This window comes from Cyclopterus lumpus, chromosome 24 (assembly GCF_009769545.1).
Source record: "Cyclopterus lumpus isolate fCycLum1 chromosome 24, fCycLum1.pri, whole genome shotgun sequence".
Classification (NCBI taxonomy): domain Eukaryota; kingdom Metazoa; phylum Chordata; class Actinopteri; order Perciformes; family Cyclopteridae; genus Cyclopterus; species Cyclopterus lumpus.
Window position 1 is genome coordinate 16,767,049 of NC_046989.1, and position 17,693 is coordinate 16,784,741.

At 44.0% G+C, this 17,693-nt stretch overlaps 1 protein-coding gene across 1 annotated transcript in view; it reads right to left on the reverse strand.

Moving 5' to 3' along the window:
* Nucleotides 1-205: 205 nt before the first annotated feature.
* The window catches only part of epha7 (eph receptor A7), a 76,561-nt gene continuing 59,073 nt past the window's right edge, over nt 206-17,693 (reverse strand). The window contains 11 exon segments of the mRNA XM_034527774.1: nt 206-568; nt 2,358-2,513; nt 3,105-3,298; nt 6,674-6,823; nt 7,825-8,034; nt 8,257-8,318; nt 9,424-9,609; nt 10,061-10,186; nt 12,431-12,486; nt 14,149-14,257; nt 16,194-16,362. Of these exon segments, the coding sequence (XP_034383665.1) occupies nt 454-568; nt 2,358-2,513; nt 3,105-3,298; nt 6,674-6,823; nt 7,825-8,034; nt 8,257-8,318; nt 9,424-9,609; nt 10,061-10,186; nt 12,431-12,486; nt 14,149-14,257; nt 16,194-16,362 (1,533 nt within the window). The 3' untranslated portion in view covers nt 206-453.

A 17,693-nucleotide genomic window follows, 5' to 3' on the forward strand; every position in this document is an offset into this window, starting at 1 on the left:
TTCGGTCTTTAATCAAATTTTTAAAAAAAAGACCGAGGCGTCAAACTGCTTTCCAATGCGCCAGTAGATATATGGTTGAGTTCATAGGCGCTTCTTAAAAAAAAAAAGAAGAGCAAAAAAAGAAGAAAAGTGAAAAAGAAAGTCATCTCGTCCAGGTAGTTTCTTTTTTTTCTTTTTTTTTTGTATTTGTGTGTTGCAGTTTTTTTCCTTTTTTCCTCTCTTTAGTGCCCTTTTGAAGAGGCGGACCGCCATCCTTCACTGAGGAACAAAGGAATGATTTCACTCCAGACACAAGCCGGAAGAGTCAGACACAACAAGATGTCCGTTTACTTTGACGATTCTCCCGCTTTACGTCCCAGGCACTGCTCCAGATAAGTTCTGTTTTTTTGTTTGTTTGTTTGTTTGTTTTTTTTCTTCCTTCGCCCCCGCCCCCCAGTCCGACGGCGGCCCTCGTCACACCTGGACGCCCGTGCCGTGGAGATGCAGCATCTGGGCTCTCATAGTCTGTATGCTGCTCATGATCTTTTTCTGATGGCCCACCAGCGTGATCCCCAAGCTCATCACGTCCCTGAGGAAGACAAGACAACACATCAATCAATGCACTGGACCACAGGGAGGGGCCCAACAAGGTGTCGTGTACAGCCTCAGACTGGAAAAAATAAATGAAGGCAGCTAAAATAGCAGCAGGCTTTTTGGTTTATGATTCTCCCCCCCCAAAAAAAATTAAATACGATCTGACGTTTTGTTTTATCTTGGAAGCATGTTTGGAAGTTCATTTGAACCCTTGAGTATTTTATGGGAGGGGACAAATGTTGATATCTGATGGTCAACGTGACAAGTTATAGGGTTAAGCCACAGTCGGGCTAACGCCCATATTCATGCCGCTGTCAACAAGTAAGAATGCCATTTTCATTTTTTTAAAGAGTTCACACAAGTTCATGAGGCTGAAGATGAGGACACACTACATGGGAATGTGTGTTAAGGAACTGTGAAGCACCGCCAATAAGAACTTTACAACAAGTGAAACCATGCATTAATAGATTATGGATCATTCATGAAGCTAAACGTACAGGCACAGAGGCTCTAAACTAACTGTACTCACGTACATGTTGAGGCTAAGCTGTGACAAATGGTATGGATCTCTTTTTTGCCCACATTTTCTCTGACATAACATAACTTTTTGATCCTTATGATCGTTCTAGCCTGATCATTCTTTGAATTTAGAGGAGACACAGCTCACGTATGGCCTTTCAGAGGCCTTCATTTTGAAATTCCACATCAGAATGTCCTGATATTGTTGAACACTCTGAGGTGGTCTGCTATTATTCTGAAGTAAAATTGTTCTGTGGAAACAGGACGTTTCTCAATGACACTCAGATTGATCTTTGGAAATGTATTCCTGACTATTTATTCACAAAATTGAAATTCTTTGAAATAGTTGTCAGGCAGTGGTTATTTGTATTATGTATTATGTGATACTTATTATGTTTATTTGTATACTTTTATTTTCTTATTTATTTACTACTGACACAATTTGTAGATGTTTGTAAAATCCCATTCACCGAATGGTCTCTTTTATGTTATGAAATTATTTATAGGACAACTGTGCTACGGCAATCTGTAACAGAAATCACCAATCAATTCCAATCATTTCTAATTTGCTGTTTTCCATGCCTTGTAAATTAATACACGATAAACAAAACTTGTGTATTTTTGCCTTAAAAGCCAACCAGGATAGAGAGGAACTATGAGCCACGAGAAGGCTTTTAATGGGAAACATCTGAGCACATGTTTCATTGAAGGTAACAATGAAACAACCACAAACTAGAAAAGATTGCAAATACTCTCTCTGATATAAAGACACACTCTGGGCAATAGATCAGTGTGTATAGAGTGCCTCTGTTGTTGAAGGGATGGAATTAGTGATGTGGAAATGTACATTCATCGAATTTGTCAGGACGGATAAACACGGCGGTGTTGAGTCTGCACTGGCCATTGATTTGCTCCTGTTTTGATTTTGCTGTCAGAGGCGTCTCCCTTAAAAAATGTCTCGTGAACACAGTGTTAAATCATGGAAGATATAAAAGGCCTGGTTATCTCTCAAGTTTGGGTAGATAAAGGCCCAGGCCAGTGATTGACGATGTATGATAACTTCCAGTAACTCATGAGTCTCATGGGGGTGGCAGTCTAGCAAAACTCTGCTTGGAGGCACAAATGCAACCAAAAGAAAAGTAGATTTGTTTACTCATGTCGAGATGGAAGGAAGTGAAGCGAAGTGGAGGTGAGATCACAGTCTTAAGTGTGGCTGGTATTAATGTCCTCTACTGATGCTGAACCCCGTGAGGGCTTCTACTTACTCGATTGACATCCTGGCCACAGATTCCAGGGAACCGTAGCCAGCCGCCGTGAAGTTGTCTCGGTATCGCTCCATCTTGATGGCTTCCAGCCACTCTCCCACTGAGCGGAAGGCGGTGAAGTCGGGTGTGCTCTGATCCAACAGTGGACTAATTGGTCTGCGGGATGAGCACAGAACGGTGTTTATGTCTCGCGTGGAAAGGAAACGTTCCGCTGGAAACACAATCAAGCCGGGAGACGGGACAAAGTGACGACCAAAGGCATCCAGCGGTGCAGCAAATTGCAAAGCGAGGGAGGACAAACTGATTGGAGGCTTCAATCAATAAGAAATTCACAAAGACATGCAGCATGTCAGCAATTTTTTTTTGTCAATATCTTTTGAATCTGATTACATCCCACCGCATCTAATAAAGCGCTTTTTAACCAGCTTTAAACTCTCGAAAGTATGTTCTGACTGCAAATAGAATTCATCTGACAAACGTCAGTGAGGTCTGAAGTTCTCACTGCACTTTAAAGTACCAAGAACTCATTACAGAGATTGATTTAAAAGCCCTGCTATTGACCGTAAAGCCATGGAAGCTGCTTTGTGGTATCGATCCCCCGGGATTTATCTTTCATCTGTGAAGTACAGAGGCTAAATCATCCGGTGGACACTTTGGAACATCCACTAATGCACTAAAATAAAAGTTCAAATTGTGTATTGTGTGAAGCGACATTTAAAAATGATTCATTTGGCGGGGTTTTCTCACCTTGTACATGTTCCCACTGGCGTTTTCAATGTGTTAGGGTTGCGGATCATCTTGTCTAGGATGCTAACTATCTGATCGAATTTGGGACGTTCAGCTCTGTCTTTCTGCCAGCAGTCCAGCATTAGCTGATGCAGGCCCGGTGGACAGTCCATCGGGGCTGGAAGACGGTAGCCCTCCTCTATTGCCTTTATGACCTGGGAAATTAAAACAGATGGAGTCATTAGTATCAGCACTTAGTATCATTCTCAACCAAACACAGAGTCCTTTGGTATGAGCCTTTCGTACCTACCTACATCTAACTAAACACCTTTTTAGTATCTTCCTAACCCCAAACCCTCTGGTAGTAGCCTTTAGGACCTCCATAACCCTAACTCAAAATACCTTGAGTAATAGCCTTTAGTATTTACTTAACCCGAAACCCTTTGGTGCCACCCTTTATATGTCCCTAAACCTAAACCAAAACCATTTGGTATTAGCCTTGAGTATCTACCTAACCCTAAGGTATTTTTTTACAAACCGTAACCCCAAAGCATTTGGTATCAGCCTTTAACATCACCCAAATTCTAATCCCAACCCCTGACACTAACCCTTAAGAGTCCGCCTTTTGGACTTCCCTCACCCCAAACACTTTGGTAACAGCTTATACTATTCCCCAAACCCTTTGGTATCAGCCATTAGTAGCTCCCTAACCCCAAACTCCTAAGTATCAGCCTTCAGTTACACCTTCATTAAACCCTTTATAAATAGCCTTTAGTAGCACCAGAAGGATATAAACGAGCAGTCCCACATTCAGACATGTATTAAACAACAAATATTAATTTATCTCTATTTTGTTTGTTTATAATTGTATTGCTTGAATTGTGCAAATAAATAAACCTAAACCTAGCTTAACTTGACCTTTGTATGAATTTCTACGTTCATGTAAATGGCTAACTCGGCTGTTGGCTTGTGTTTTTGTCTATTGCACTCCGTTCTAAACCTTTGTCGAACTACTCGCCATGCCCCTATATCTCAGTAGTGAAGTTGATGAAGATGACTATTATAATAAGTCATAGCGTATAATGGCCCAAACAAAGGATGTGAGATCCAGCATGTTATACATAAATGGACTTTCATGTAATGGTTATGTTAAAAAGGTTGTGATATTTATTCATATAGGCATATTAGCTAAATCAGACCCTTTCTCTCATTACCCGGTCCTGGAAAGACAATATCAGCTTTTAGTTTGCCTTTGCTCGAGTACTGGAGCTCTCCTCTTGCTGGACTCAAACACACTTCAGTTAGTGCTGAACCCTGCAGCTAAGCTTTTAAGCAACTCTTAAGGAGACAGGATTATATTACACCTGTCTTTATTGGCGGACATTTTACTGATAACCATTTTACTGACCTTGCATAACTGATAAGGTTATGCAAGGTCAATGTTCCACTAAGTATTAAGCCCCTTATATATTGCATGCGAGTAAACAAAAGGCCTATATTTATACAGCTCTGTGAATAATAGAAACAATCTTTTCACAGTGCCTATAAACCTAATCTATTGTCACTCTGCATCATGCATGCAGTTTAGCACAGTTCATTAAAAGTCAATGACGTGAGAGCAGTAGGTGCAGCGGGCACTTTGATTTGATTTGATTAGCTTCCCTTTTATTTATTGTGTGGATAAAGAGCTGTGTATGCGTTTGCATATTTTCATCAGCTATTTCAGTCAGGACCGCTCACACCAGAGTGACTCACGGAGGAAAAAAAAGGTGTCAAAACACGGAACCGGTTGGGAAAAATGCAAATAACGTTCTTCCTGCAGACCCCGGAGGATGTTTGCTGACATCTTGACGAAGTGCAGAAATATCTCTGACATTGATGTCTGACAAGTAGCACCACATACGGCTCTTTAATGCCCCGTCCATCTTGTTTAGCATTTCTAACATCCGATTGTTCAATCAGCGAGCCTCTGCTTTGGACCGCCGGAGAATCTTAATAATGTTTGGGCCTGCTGCTGTGGGTGCTAAACACCATGCGCCATCGAGAAACCGTGAGGCCTCGCACAAACTCGCCATCCACCATAAATCAAAATGTGCCAAACGTCCGACAATAAGGGACAGCTTCGAGCGGTCCGGCGCTGTTGGGCTCCCGTAGGGGGAGTTGGTGGGAAGGCTGGCGACAGCACTCAGAGGACTGCGGGTGAGTGAATCATTATAGCAATTTGTGACATTTGGAGAGAAAAAAAAAAGAAGAAGAATTGTGGGACCGTGTTCTTTGAGGAAGTGTGGTCAATGTCAGGAGTCAGCTCTCCAGGATTTACTTGATGCTAAGGGCACTTTAAAAGATACCGTTTCTGATTCAATTACAGCACCTAAAAGAAGCCCCTTGACATTAGATATGTCACAACATCAGCAGTCAGGTGGGAGACGATTCTGGGGCTTTGAAGCTGTGTGTATATTTATGTATTCTTTTCTTTCTTCATTTTTTTTTTTTTTTTAGCTGCATTAATGGAGCTGAAAATATATATTGTTCTGATTGGGTTGTGCTTGACTGAGGTTTGACTTTATTCAATTTCTTGTATTTGAGAAAAGAAATACTCATTACCGTTGTAAATATCCATCATGAATCTAGTTAGGCTTTATGTATATACAAGAAATGTGAATTAATTCCCTCGCCTGCAGTAAGTGACGGTACAGAGGTCTTTACAGGTTTCATTGACGGGTGTCAAATCACCCTTTATGAATCGGCGGGGGTGGGGGGGGGTTTGTAAGAGACATATACAAAATAATAATAACAATCAAAGCAGCAGATATCCTGACATTTACACACAAGCATTGGGTCCAGCTTGGAAAACACTTGATCGTCCACTTCCCATAATGCAACACATAACATATTCTCGTTAGACCCGCCCCGACTGGTAAATGAGCGTATCAATGTCTTTACATCCTCGACTCCAATGTCCGTAGCGAAGCTACGCAAATGGCAAAGTACCTCTTTTATTGGTTCAACGCGGCTACTCGCACTGGTTTTCGAATTACCATAAGTCATTATAAAACTTTTGGGCATTTGAATCAAAAAAACCTTCTGCATGACAAGTTCTTTCCACTCCTGCTGTTTACACTGAAGCCAGCATCAAATCCACGTTCTCAGGACTTCATTTCTATGCGGATCCCATTGCAGGTCTGGTCCTCCTTCAGACGGATTCAGACTCGCGTGGTCGCAGCGAGACTTCTTGCACTAATTAAGCGAAGACTCGTTTTGTTTGTGATATTTATGTTTTTAGTGGAATGAATTAGGATCAATCTTATGGAAAAGTTTCAGATGACAGTTGATAAAAGAAAAAATGTTGTTCTCTCAAACTGTACTGACGCTCTCTTTTATGAGCTTGTTATTTGATGATTTATGGTTCAGAAACCCATCGAAAAAAATGACAGAAAATTGCAAAATATTTCTTAAAATCACATCTTAAAATGTATGTGTATTTTTCATCCGGTAAACTCTTTAAAATCAGAACATGTCTTTCTCTTTTTGTCTGGTCTTTGGTGGGTAGTCCATCAGCAGAATGACAAAGTAACCCAGTGGTAACTTACATCTTGATTGGACATGTCCCAGTAGGGCCGCTCCCCATAGGACATGACCTCCCACATGACAACGCCATAACTCCACACGTCACTCGCAGAGGTGAATTTTCGATACTGTATGGCTTCTGGCGCGGTCCATCGGACGGGTATTTTGCCACCCTGTTCAGTAAAATGCAGGTCAGAGGCTGGAGTAAAGATCAAATGCATTATATCCTGCATCTTCCCCTAAAGACATCAATTAGAGAGAGTTTCACAGTTACACACATGGTCACAGAGAACACAAAGAAATAGCCACTTTCTAATATATGATGTAATCTGTGGCTTTAGTAAGGCATAGCAAATCATGTTCCATTTATTAATCATTAATAAGAACAACAAGGTAGCTGTTGTTGTAGTGCTTCTACAGGGCATCTACATTCAATTTAGTTACTAACAGCATATCTGCTATTAAAACTACAGACTATGACTCATGAATGCTGACCCTTTTATGAATTGCTATTTCACATTCGTCTTTATTAGAAGTGCGTTGGCACGTTGACCTGTTGGCATGTACATTTGAGGGACAAATGCCTCAGAAGACTGTTTTCCTCCTTTTTTTTGTCCAACCCCAGTAGTTTAAAAAGACAACATGACTTGATTTTTGTTGAGAAGCAAAGACCTGCACATTTGTTGTCCTTTCTCCATGAAAAATGGCTTACAATGAATTAATTATGAAAATTAGTCATTAATAATAGCCAGACTATTTTTGTTTTGCTTGTGATTGGTTGTTGCAGCATGGCTTCTGTATAAATATGCTATTGTTCCATGTTGAGAATGCTAAAAAAAAAAAAAAAAAAGGTCCTATGTTGCATCTGTAATAAACTCAGTGTACGTGTATGATAAGCAAAGACATTTTCCAGCCCTACAGTTGTTCTTATTAATGGCTTATAACTCATTTATAAAGCGTTAGTAAGTGGTTAATAAACCCCAGTTACAACTTGTGAATCCTTCACAAAAGGGGGAAGAAAATAAAAAACGGTGCAGACCACTCTGCTCTATTTTCATGCACCGGCTTTGACTTGATTAGAGGATTCAAACAGGGCTCTGGCTAGAGAGAGAGAGAGAGAGAGAGAGAGAGAGAGAGAGAGAGAGAGAGAGAGAGAGCACTTTAATTGACTCACAGTTGTTGTGTAGACAGCCTCTGGATCGTCGTCGATCACCCTTGACAGGCCGAAGTCAGACACTTTACATACGAGATTGCTGTTGACAAGGATGTTTCTTGCAGCCAGATCTCGGTGGACGTATCCCATGTCGGAGAGGTATCTCATTCCCGCGGCGATGCCCCGCAGCATCCCCACCAACTGGATGACCGTGAACTGACCATCGTGTTTCTGAGGGGGGGGGGGGGGGGGGGGGGGGGGTGGAAACACACAGGCGGGTCAGCCGCGTGCGCTGACCATGTGGGTCACAGCAGCTCCGAAAGCACACGATTTATGAGATTTATGAGATTTTATAATGCGACGCACGGCTCCCTAGCAGATGCAAAAAAAAAAAAAAAAAAGGAAAGTTACAAGATGACGCTCGCGCTCTTTTTTTCCGAAGGTGACACTCACCCTGAGGAAGCCATCTAATGAGCCGTTCTCCATGTACTCGATGACAATCATCACGGGCTTCCCTGGTGAACACAGAGACGGGAGACGGGAAAATGAAGCGGATGATCAATTCATGGCGGGAGTTTGTTTGCTCGCAAATAAAAAAAAAAACGCTTCACAATAAACAACGACGGCGGAACTGCTTTGGAGTTATTTTTAGCCGCCTGTATTGGCTTTTAATTAAAAGTTACCATCTGCTCCTTTTATTACAGTGTCTAAATGAGCAAATGTTAAACAAGGACTGTGGCTAATTTAATCAGATATAATATCACTCTGACTACAACGCGCTTACCTCCCAAAGCTAAATATGCTTTGATGAAACTGATCTGGGAGGATTTTTAAGGGGAGACACCCCAAGTGAATAGGGTAATTGTTCTAATTAATAGTTACCGCCATGAAACTTCCACAGTTCATCCCCAACATTATAACTAGTATTATTGTGTAATGCAATTTTTTTTAAATTTTTTATTGCATGTTTAAATAGAAGGATGATGCTATATATCAGTAAATATGTGCTGGAGTTTCCAGAAGAGAAATCATGAACGTTTTTCTATTGTTGACATATTAGATTCAGATTGTATTATTTCTTTGTTTACAGATTTTGGATATCTCTTTGTATGATTACATAAATAGCCATACAAATATCAGTTTTGGCCATGGTTTTAGGTATAAAATGTTCTATAAATGAGGCTATGAATTATATATGAACAAACCCCTGAGTAAAAAACCTTCACAGAATATAGAGAGGGATGAAACCGGAAGGTCTGAGACAGTAATCTCCACTTCAGTTGCACTTACATTCAAAAGTCTGAGAAAAAAAACAGTTGAATAGGATACAAAAAGTGATAAAAGAAAAAAGTTTCACCATGAAACTTTCTCAGTTAAATAAGACTGAAATGTTATGATTAAATATGCAAATGGTAACAAAAGCAGTACGTTGGATGCTTTCGTTCCACTAGTCCTGACAGAAGACATGTTATGGAAGCAAAAAAGGCCTAAAAATGAAAAAATAATTGCCCAGTGCATGAAAAACAATGTTTTTGCCCCTGTTGTGTAAAACTAATTTTAAAAACCGTCTCATGGCTTTCAACACATATTCATATTCCCCCCTATCAGGTGTGAGATTACCTCTCGTCACGACTCCCTCCAGGTGAACCACGTTGGGATGGTCGAACTGGCCCATGACGCTGGCCTCGCACAGGAAGTCCCGCCTCTGCTTCTCCGTGTAGCCCACTTTCAGGGTCTTGATGGCGACCGACATGTCCCGCTTCCCGGGCAGCTTGAGCCGGCCGCTGCACACCTCCCCGAACTCTCCTGTGTCGGGGACGAACACGGCTTGTGAGTGAGGTGTGGGTGGAGTTATAATGAATAAATTACTTGACAATGACACATTTATGAGTGTATTTTGAGACAAAGCAGCTGTGCAGCTGTGGACATCTTGTTACACTCGAGGGAGTGCAACCAAGACCTATAATAAGACACGCTAGTGGTGCATAGATACTGACATTGACCGCCTCTGTAAAATCCATGTGGCAGCAATTTCTCAGCTGTGGAAAAGATCTCGGTGACTGCCTCCACCAGACGTAGCCCACACGTTAATTGCAATGAACTCGCCCCCACCCCACCCACCCTTCTTTCCAATGGCGCCATCGATATGCAATGCATAGAGCGGTGCCAAGGTGTAAATATCTGTCCGTCAGTGTGATGTACGAGAGCACGGAGTAACTGAACGGCGAGGGCCCAGAGAACTCGGAGCGGTGCTCACCTGCTCCGATAACCCGCTCAATTTTAATGCAGGAGGCGTCCAGCTCCTTGGCAAACTGGTGGACGGCTCTGTTGGGGTCCTCGTAGGTCTCGGGGTCAATGTAGGTTTTGGTGCCTGGAAATTTAACTGTAGAAAGGTAAGAGGATTACTGTTATGAATAAATATGCACGCTACGCACCGGCGGGCACTTGACAGGCAAACGATTACTGAGACCAGAGGGAATTGCCGAGCACTGTAAAAAAATAAAATAATATATATATATATATATATGAAAACTGTTTCCGCACGGAAAAAATCCATCACAAATGCAAGCAAATATTTGAGTAACCTGTAACCTGAGACCACCTCAGACCATGTTCATCATACAGTATGGGTATCCTTGTATGGGTGAGTGGGGGTTGTTTTACCAAGTACACATTTTCCAGTGGAACCAAAGAAAGGCTCTACTTTATTAGAAGTTTATAAACAGCTAAAAACTCTATTGTTTAATAATGTTGTTTCATTAAAAAAACACCCCTTGTCTGGAGAACTAACTTTGCAGGAGTGCACCATGTTCTTGTTCTTTACACGTTTGTATGCTTTAATGATAAAAGAAAATAAGTATAATTCTGATAATGAGCATGACATTTTTTTTTATGTTACAGCTTTTACTTTGAAAACCATCTATGTAGATTCATTTGGTTTAAATATCCTTCTTCATACCAGAAGGCAATTTCGTTTGGGCTCTATCGGCGATTGTACCGGCGCTAATGTTCAAGTTTAAATGACCCGTTTCTTAAAGTTGGGGGGAGGGGGGGGGGGGGCCTGAGATGAACCCATCCAATTTTTAGCAACAGAACTGAATGCGAGCAGCTTGAATATAGTTGAATATTGTATCTCAGAGAGATGCAGTAGAAAACTGCATCGCCGCAGTCCTTTTTCTTCTTCATTCGCGCTGGTATGAGAAGAGTTCATGAAGTGATAGTGGAAGCAGTCTGTAACCAATAAGGAAAACAAACACGGTTGGACTGAGGCCAGAGACGGGGGGGGGGGGGGGGAGGGGGGGGGGAGACGGGGGGGGGTCGGGGACGGGGGGGGATTTACACTTATCACAAATTAACAGCAAATTACAGCATTCTGCACTATTAAGCAAACGCATCCACTCACGGGGGCGATTCCGCTGTGCATTTTAAATTCCACGGATAACAATACGACCCGTCAACCTTTAACATTTAATGAGCTCCAGCCTGCAACGCACCGGACCAACAGCGCACGCACGCTCGTCCGGACGGAGAGTCTGATGTTGCGCGGCGGATCGCTCCATCAGGGCCAGACGCCGGCGCTCGAGGTTACGTGAGATCCGTCGGACATTTAGCGTCGGTCGAGCCGTACGCATTGTGTCACCCCCCCCCCCCCCCCCCCCCCCTTGACCCCTTTTTTGTTCCCACATCAGCAGTTTGCCTGCAGCGTGGATCATTACGGCTCCTCTTGGGGAGGCAGTGTGCAGCTGCATCTCCAGGGGCATCATTAGGGGTTGGTGGAGGGAAGGAAAGAAGACCCACTCGTACTGATAGAAGAGGCCTAGAAGGAGCCCCTTCCACAGAGTGTGCACCAGAAGCTCCGGGATGGAAGTTCCAGAGTACCAGCACTCCGACCTTGTGACGCTTCATAATGTTATCTTCACGCCTCCTTTAACACACACATTACAGCTTTTGACGCCTGCGTGGTGTCAAACTAATTATTTAAACGGTAACAGTGCCACAGAATGGTGGCAACACTTTCAAATGTAGAACCATTTGTTAAATCTTGTTAAAGATTTGAACAAACGACAACAAAATGTGTCGTCGTAGCATGGAAACAAACGCGGACGCCGCAAAGAAGATGTGGGAAAACAAATCCTTTTTTTTTTTTTTTTTAAATGTCTCGACGCCACGCAAACGCAACACGCCGCCGCCCCCCCCCCCATCGTTGACCCTCTCCCCCGGTACTGCTGCACCATACGCGCCCCCCCCCGTCGCTCACAAAAAACACCTGAGTTATTGGCTCCTTTTTTAAAAAACAGAACACCCCCCCCCCCCCCCCCCCCCCCCCCCCCTCCCGGGGTCAACCTCCCCTCCCTCCCTGACAGCTGTCCCATTGGCGTCGTTTGTAGTTCCTCGACGCCTTCATCTCCACGGACGGAGTCCAGCCAATCAGCGGCAGATGTTCGCCTGATTGTTCACCGGCTTTGACTCCAATCAAATGAATGTGGGTGCTAATGTTTTCCTTTCTTTTTTTCCTTCTTTTTTTATTCAGGCACCTCTTCCTGCTCAGCATGCAGTGGCCTGTGTGTGTGTGTGTGTGTGTGTGTGTGTGTGTGTGTGTGTGTACACATGAACTTTGGACACTCACACTGGAAGTAGAGCTCCTCGTCTCCCTCCTGATCTGCTTTGCTGTACCCGCAGTGCCTGCACGGGGGGGTGTGGTGGGGGAGGGAGGGGGGGTTGGGTGGGGGGAGGAAGAGGGCGACAGAATCAACTAATTGTGCAGAGAAAATGAACGCCCTAAATTACAAGAATTTTAATGCGCCAGCTAACGCTGCGCATGACAAATACTCAGAGAACCCCCCCCCCCCCCCAATACAGCCTGGCTCCCAATATCAAATCACGTCACACATCGAACAATGCATGCGCCGTGGAGGACGGTTCAACATGTCTTGCAATATTCTTTTGCAATATTAACGTGTTGACGGTTCCCGTCGAGCAGGCGGCTTGCAGCACAAAGTTGGTCTTTGAGCACAAACTGGGGGAGGAAGAAAAGCAAGCAAAGGAAGATGGATGACGCGTGAAACAAGCCACAAGTGATGGACATGCACTTGCTGCTGATGAAGCGACTCATGCGCCAGATCTTTGTCCCCGCTGTTCAAACAGAACTCTGATTTAGAGGCTTCCACGACATCCGCAGCCATTCTGGACTGTTCTGGGATCAGGAGAGAGCCAGTGAGTTGACCTTGAAGATGTGTGTGGCACAATTACTGTTTCCAGGATCAAGAATGAAACCTCTGTCATATTATTTATTTTCAGAATAGATTGGGCTAAACTATCAATTGACATGTGCTGGATAGAACACTGTCGATTTATCAAAAGAAATATAATATAATATAATTTTTTTTTTTTACCAGATCATGATTCTCTGTAACTGGATGAGAGTGCCAGCCATCGCCTTAGAAATAGAAGAACTTAAAGAGTCTTAAAAAATGTACTGATGGTGTAAGAAAAAAGCTAATTTTTACAGATATTATAATACCCCGTCGCTCGTATGGTTTGTATCAAAGTGAGGGTCGGCCACTCCCACTTTCCATGTTGGTATTTTCCAGCCTGGACCATAGTTTCCATCTGACTAATGAAGACAACCATTTTTGAATGTGGTTGAGTATTGAGGGAGATCGACTGCAGCGGCTCATCGGGCTGCAATGTATTTGCATAATATATATGTACACAATGTTTTTTTGTTTTTCTTTTCTATACAAAATGAAGAAAAGGCTTCTCCTGACGAACCCCAGCATTAAAAGCAAGTTCTGACAAAATGCCATTTGTGCAGATGAAAACATGGTGATGGAACGATGCTAATGACGAGGGGCTGGGTGCTTTATCGAAAAGGAAAAAAAAATAATAAATATGTGCCACTCTTCATCCTGCTCTCCAGATCTCACACACACACACACACACACACACACACACACACACACACACACACACAGGAGTGCAGAGCCAAAGCTCTCTCTCTCTCTGGAGTGCTTGTCTCATAATGGCTCTGCAAAAAAGATTGCCTAAAAATGTTGTCAGGCATGGAGGGATGAGGGATGAGTGAGAGGGGTGGGTGGGTGGGTGGGGGGGGGGGAGATGCATCACAACCAATTAGCACAGCATTCCACGAGATGATGGGTGTGCGCGTGCTCTCGTGCGCGTGCTCGTGTGTGTGTGTGTTGTGTGTGTGTGTGTGTGTGTGTGTGTGTGTGTGAGAGGACGACCGCGATCGCGGAGGCCCCCCCGTGAGGGACAAGAGAGGGCTAATTTGACAAGCGCAGACTCACAGGAGCGGAGAGTCCAATGGGGCCCGCGAGAGCGTACCTTCTCCCGATGATGAAGCCGAACACCATGAACACCAGGATGATGGTCCCCGCCACGGCCACCACCGCGATGATGATGACGGGGTTCTGCTCGCTGGAGACGATCGCCGCTGACGAGACGCACACACACACACACACACGCACACACACACCGCACACACAGACACACACACACACGCACACGCACACACACAGACATGCAAAGGGAAAAAAAAGACAGGAACGCTCGGTGAGAACTTCGGCACATCAAACGGCCACAAGTGGCGGCGACATGTTTGAGCCCCGGACGAGAGGCGTGGGGGGGATTGATGACCCCCTCTCCCCTCCCTCTCCTCCTCAGAGGGAGCAGAATAGGAGGAGGAGGAGGAGGAGGAGGAGGAGGAGGAGGAGGGACTGCTTCTATTTTTGAGCCGTCCTCATACACATGCTCCACTGTTTCAGAAAGTGGGCTTAATAGTCCCAGACGGCGACGGCGGTGCCCTTCATCTCAAACAAAGACACATTCAGGTTGGATTGTTTCCACGTCCGGAGCTCCCACACTGCCGATTGAGAGAGCTGTGTAAAGTCAACTGAGTGTGTGTGTGTGTGTGTGTGGTGTGTGTGGTGGGGGGGGGGTCATGCATTTTAAATCAAGTGGATCTTGACTTGCAAAACGTTTTGGGTTGTTGTGGCCTGTCATTCGATCAGTTGCTCCCAGTGTGGATAGCCCACCAATTGTCTGTCGTGTTTTTCTTTCTTTGTGTGTGTGTGTGTGTGTCTGTGTGTGTGTGTGTGTGTGTGTGCATGTGCATGTGTGTGTGTGTGTGTGGGGGGGGGGGGGGGCTGTCATATTGCAGGTTTCCCCTCTCGAGGCCACACCGGTCAAGGACTCTCTGACCGAATGCAACACTTCTAACAGCGTCACATGGACACGCTCTTCTGCATGCGGCGCGAGTAATTAATGTGTCCTCATTTTATTTGATTTTTATACGGAAAATATTGGATGTAAGGGCGAAGGGGGGTGGGTGGAAAGGGGGAAGCGTTAGGGTGGGCAGGTTGGATGTTAGGGGGGAATGTGAAGAGGAATACATAATAATAATAATAATAAATGGACTCATGGAGGATGTTTTTGTTCCCCCACGCATGTTGATATTCCATTTTTGCACATCACAATGTTTGCTTTGTTTAATTGCCTCGTACCTCACGCGACTCCGTGCCTCCACGACATATATATTATAGTGCCAGGCATTATGATCCATAACACCTCAGAGCAGCGTCTCCACCTCAACTCCCCGGTACTCGGGGCAGAGCTAATGGAGCTGATTCCATTTAAATGACTTATCCTCCTGACACTACAGTAGCTTGTCCTCGCACTGGGCTGATTTCTCCCATGACGGGTTGTCAGCACAAAGTCAAACGCAATAACTGTTTGCTTTGCTCGCAAGCAAATTACTTATTACTTATGTATATATATATAATATACATATATATATGGTCAGGCTCTCACCCTGCCGGGTGCTCGCATCGGTGCGTTCAGAGACATACTGATGTTCTCAGTTATTACTCTAAAGATAATCAGGACGGGTGAAACGGAGCCGAACCAACCTTCAGTTTTCCAATTCCATGCAGACCAAAACATTAAATAGATATAAACGGATATTCATGTCTAAGTAAAAAAGAAGAAAAGGCGTCTTTTTTAAATTTATTTTTATCAGACTGTTATTGACTGAAGGAATATATATATATATATATAAAAAATTGAGGAATGGTTTACATATTCAAACTTTATGACCACTTCAAAGTCACCTGTGTTTTACTCTGGTACTCATGGTTTCTGGGAACGATTTAAAACAAAATTCGGATTTCTTAAGCTATTGAAGTCAACCTCGTCATTTTACGTGCACTTTGGAGTCCCTAACTTCAATTCGTCATTTTTTCGATCTAGAATCAAGTCTTTGTTGACAACAAATCTAGTGAAAACTGACAAAAGGTCATTTTGGGGTTCATTTCTAAACAATGTATCCCGACTGGGAAAGCAGTAGTACTTGGTGGTGCATTCAATCCTACCTGTGGCCTCCTCCTGGGTGGTTATCTCCAGTCGGGGGCCGAAAGTACCGTACCCGGCCTCCGTGAAGGCCCGGATCTGGAACACGTAGGCCGTGCTGGGCTTCAGGTTGTTCACCGTGGCCGACGTGGACTTGGACCTCACCGTGGAGTACACCCGGTCCTTCTGATCCTGCGCAAGGAATAAACCATGTTTGATTCAAAAAAGGGAGATTGTCCCCACGTGGATGAAACAACATCCAACTGTCTGATTAATAACCGAGTCCCACTTTGTACACACAGTGTAGCAATATAAGATGAAACCATTCTAATGCATTTTAACAATCGATTCTCGGGGCTGTGAATTGGCAAGAATCTGGAGATCTGATACGTATCATGAGGAAGAGGTTATGATATATTGCGAAGGCATCAGGATTTTTTTTTAAATCTCTACCGCATTGAGTGGGCACATACACTGTGTTTGCTAATTACAATTTGAGTCATTGACTGATGTAATCTTTGCATGTAAAATATCTTGATACCTGATATTTTTCCTATTCTCTTACACACCTATATTCAGCATCATATGTTCTAAAATAGTGCGAGGCTCATTGATCCTAAATGAGTTATTGCTAAGTTGCGGAGAAAACCAGGCCTTTTAATTCAAACAGGCTGGCAATACAGACATGACTTCCCTTTCATCTTCCTTTATGCTCTCAACACTTTACTCCATCTTGATATAATATAATGCATAATGTGCACTAATTCCATCAGTACGCCATGTAGATGTCATAACCAGCGCTCTGCGGCTCCATCCCGGTCGCTTCTGCTTTGCCGTTTCATCGCTGCTCCGCTAACATTAAGGAAGCTCAGATGTTTCATGTTAAAAGCCTCGCAATGATCTAGAGGGCAGAATCTCACCACTTGGTGGCTTTTTGAAGGCGTTGTGGCATCGCGGCGATCGGGGGAAAGAAACAGCAAAATCAAAGCAAATGAAACCGATTGGTCAATACGACATTAAATCAGTGAAAGTGTGTCCAATGATGAAAGTACCGTGTAACCTGTTAAGCTGTAGGACAGCAATACAAAATAAAATAACGAATACACATCCCCTTTTTGAATCCTGGCTTTCAACATTTACATAATTGGAAAAGAAAATTCTTGTACATTACAAGTGAGATTATAATCTTAGCATTACAGGCAGCCGGCTGCCGAGACCACATTGTACGTGCCCGTCGGTCTGTAAATGTTTTGCTCTGCGAGAGCCCAAGTGGAGAGCCAGGCTTCGTTAGGGACGGGGGCCGACCACAGTCGCGGTACGTGACGTAGGGGGCGGATTCGTCAGAGGGCGCCACTGGCACGGCCATCGGAGCGCCGCTGCACCCGTTAAACTCGCTCCATTAAACTGCTGTAAAGAGCTGGTGTGTTCGGGCTTGAACCGCGGTGGAGGGGGGAGGGGTTATAATCTAGAGGTAGGGGACATAACGGTGACAGATGACTAATTCTGGCGGCAGCCGCGGTGTG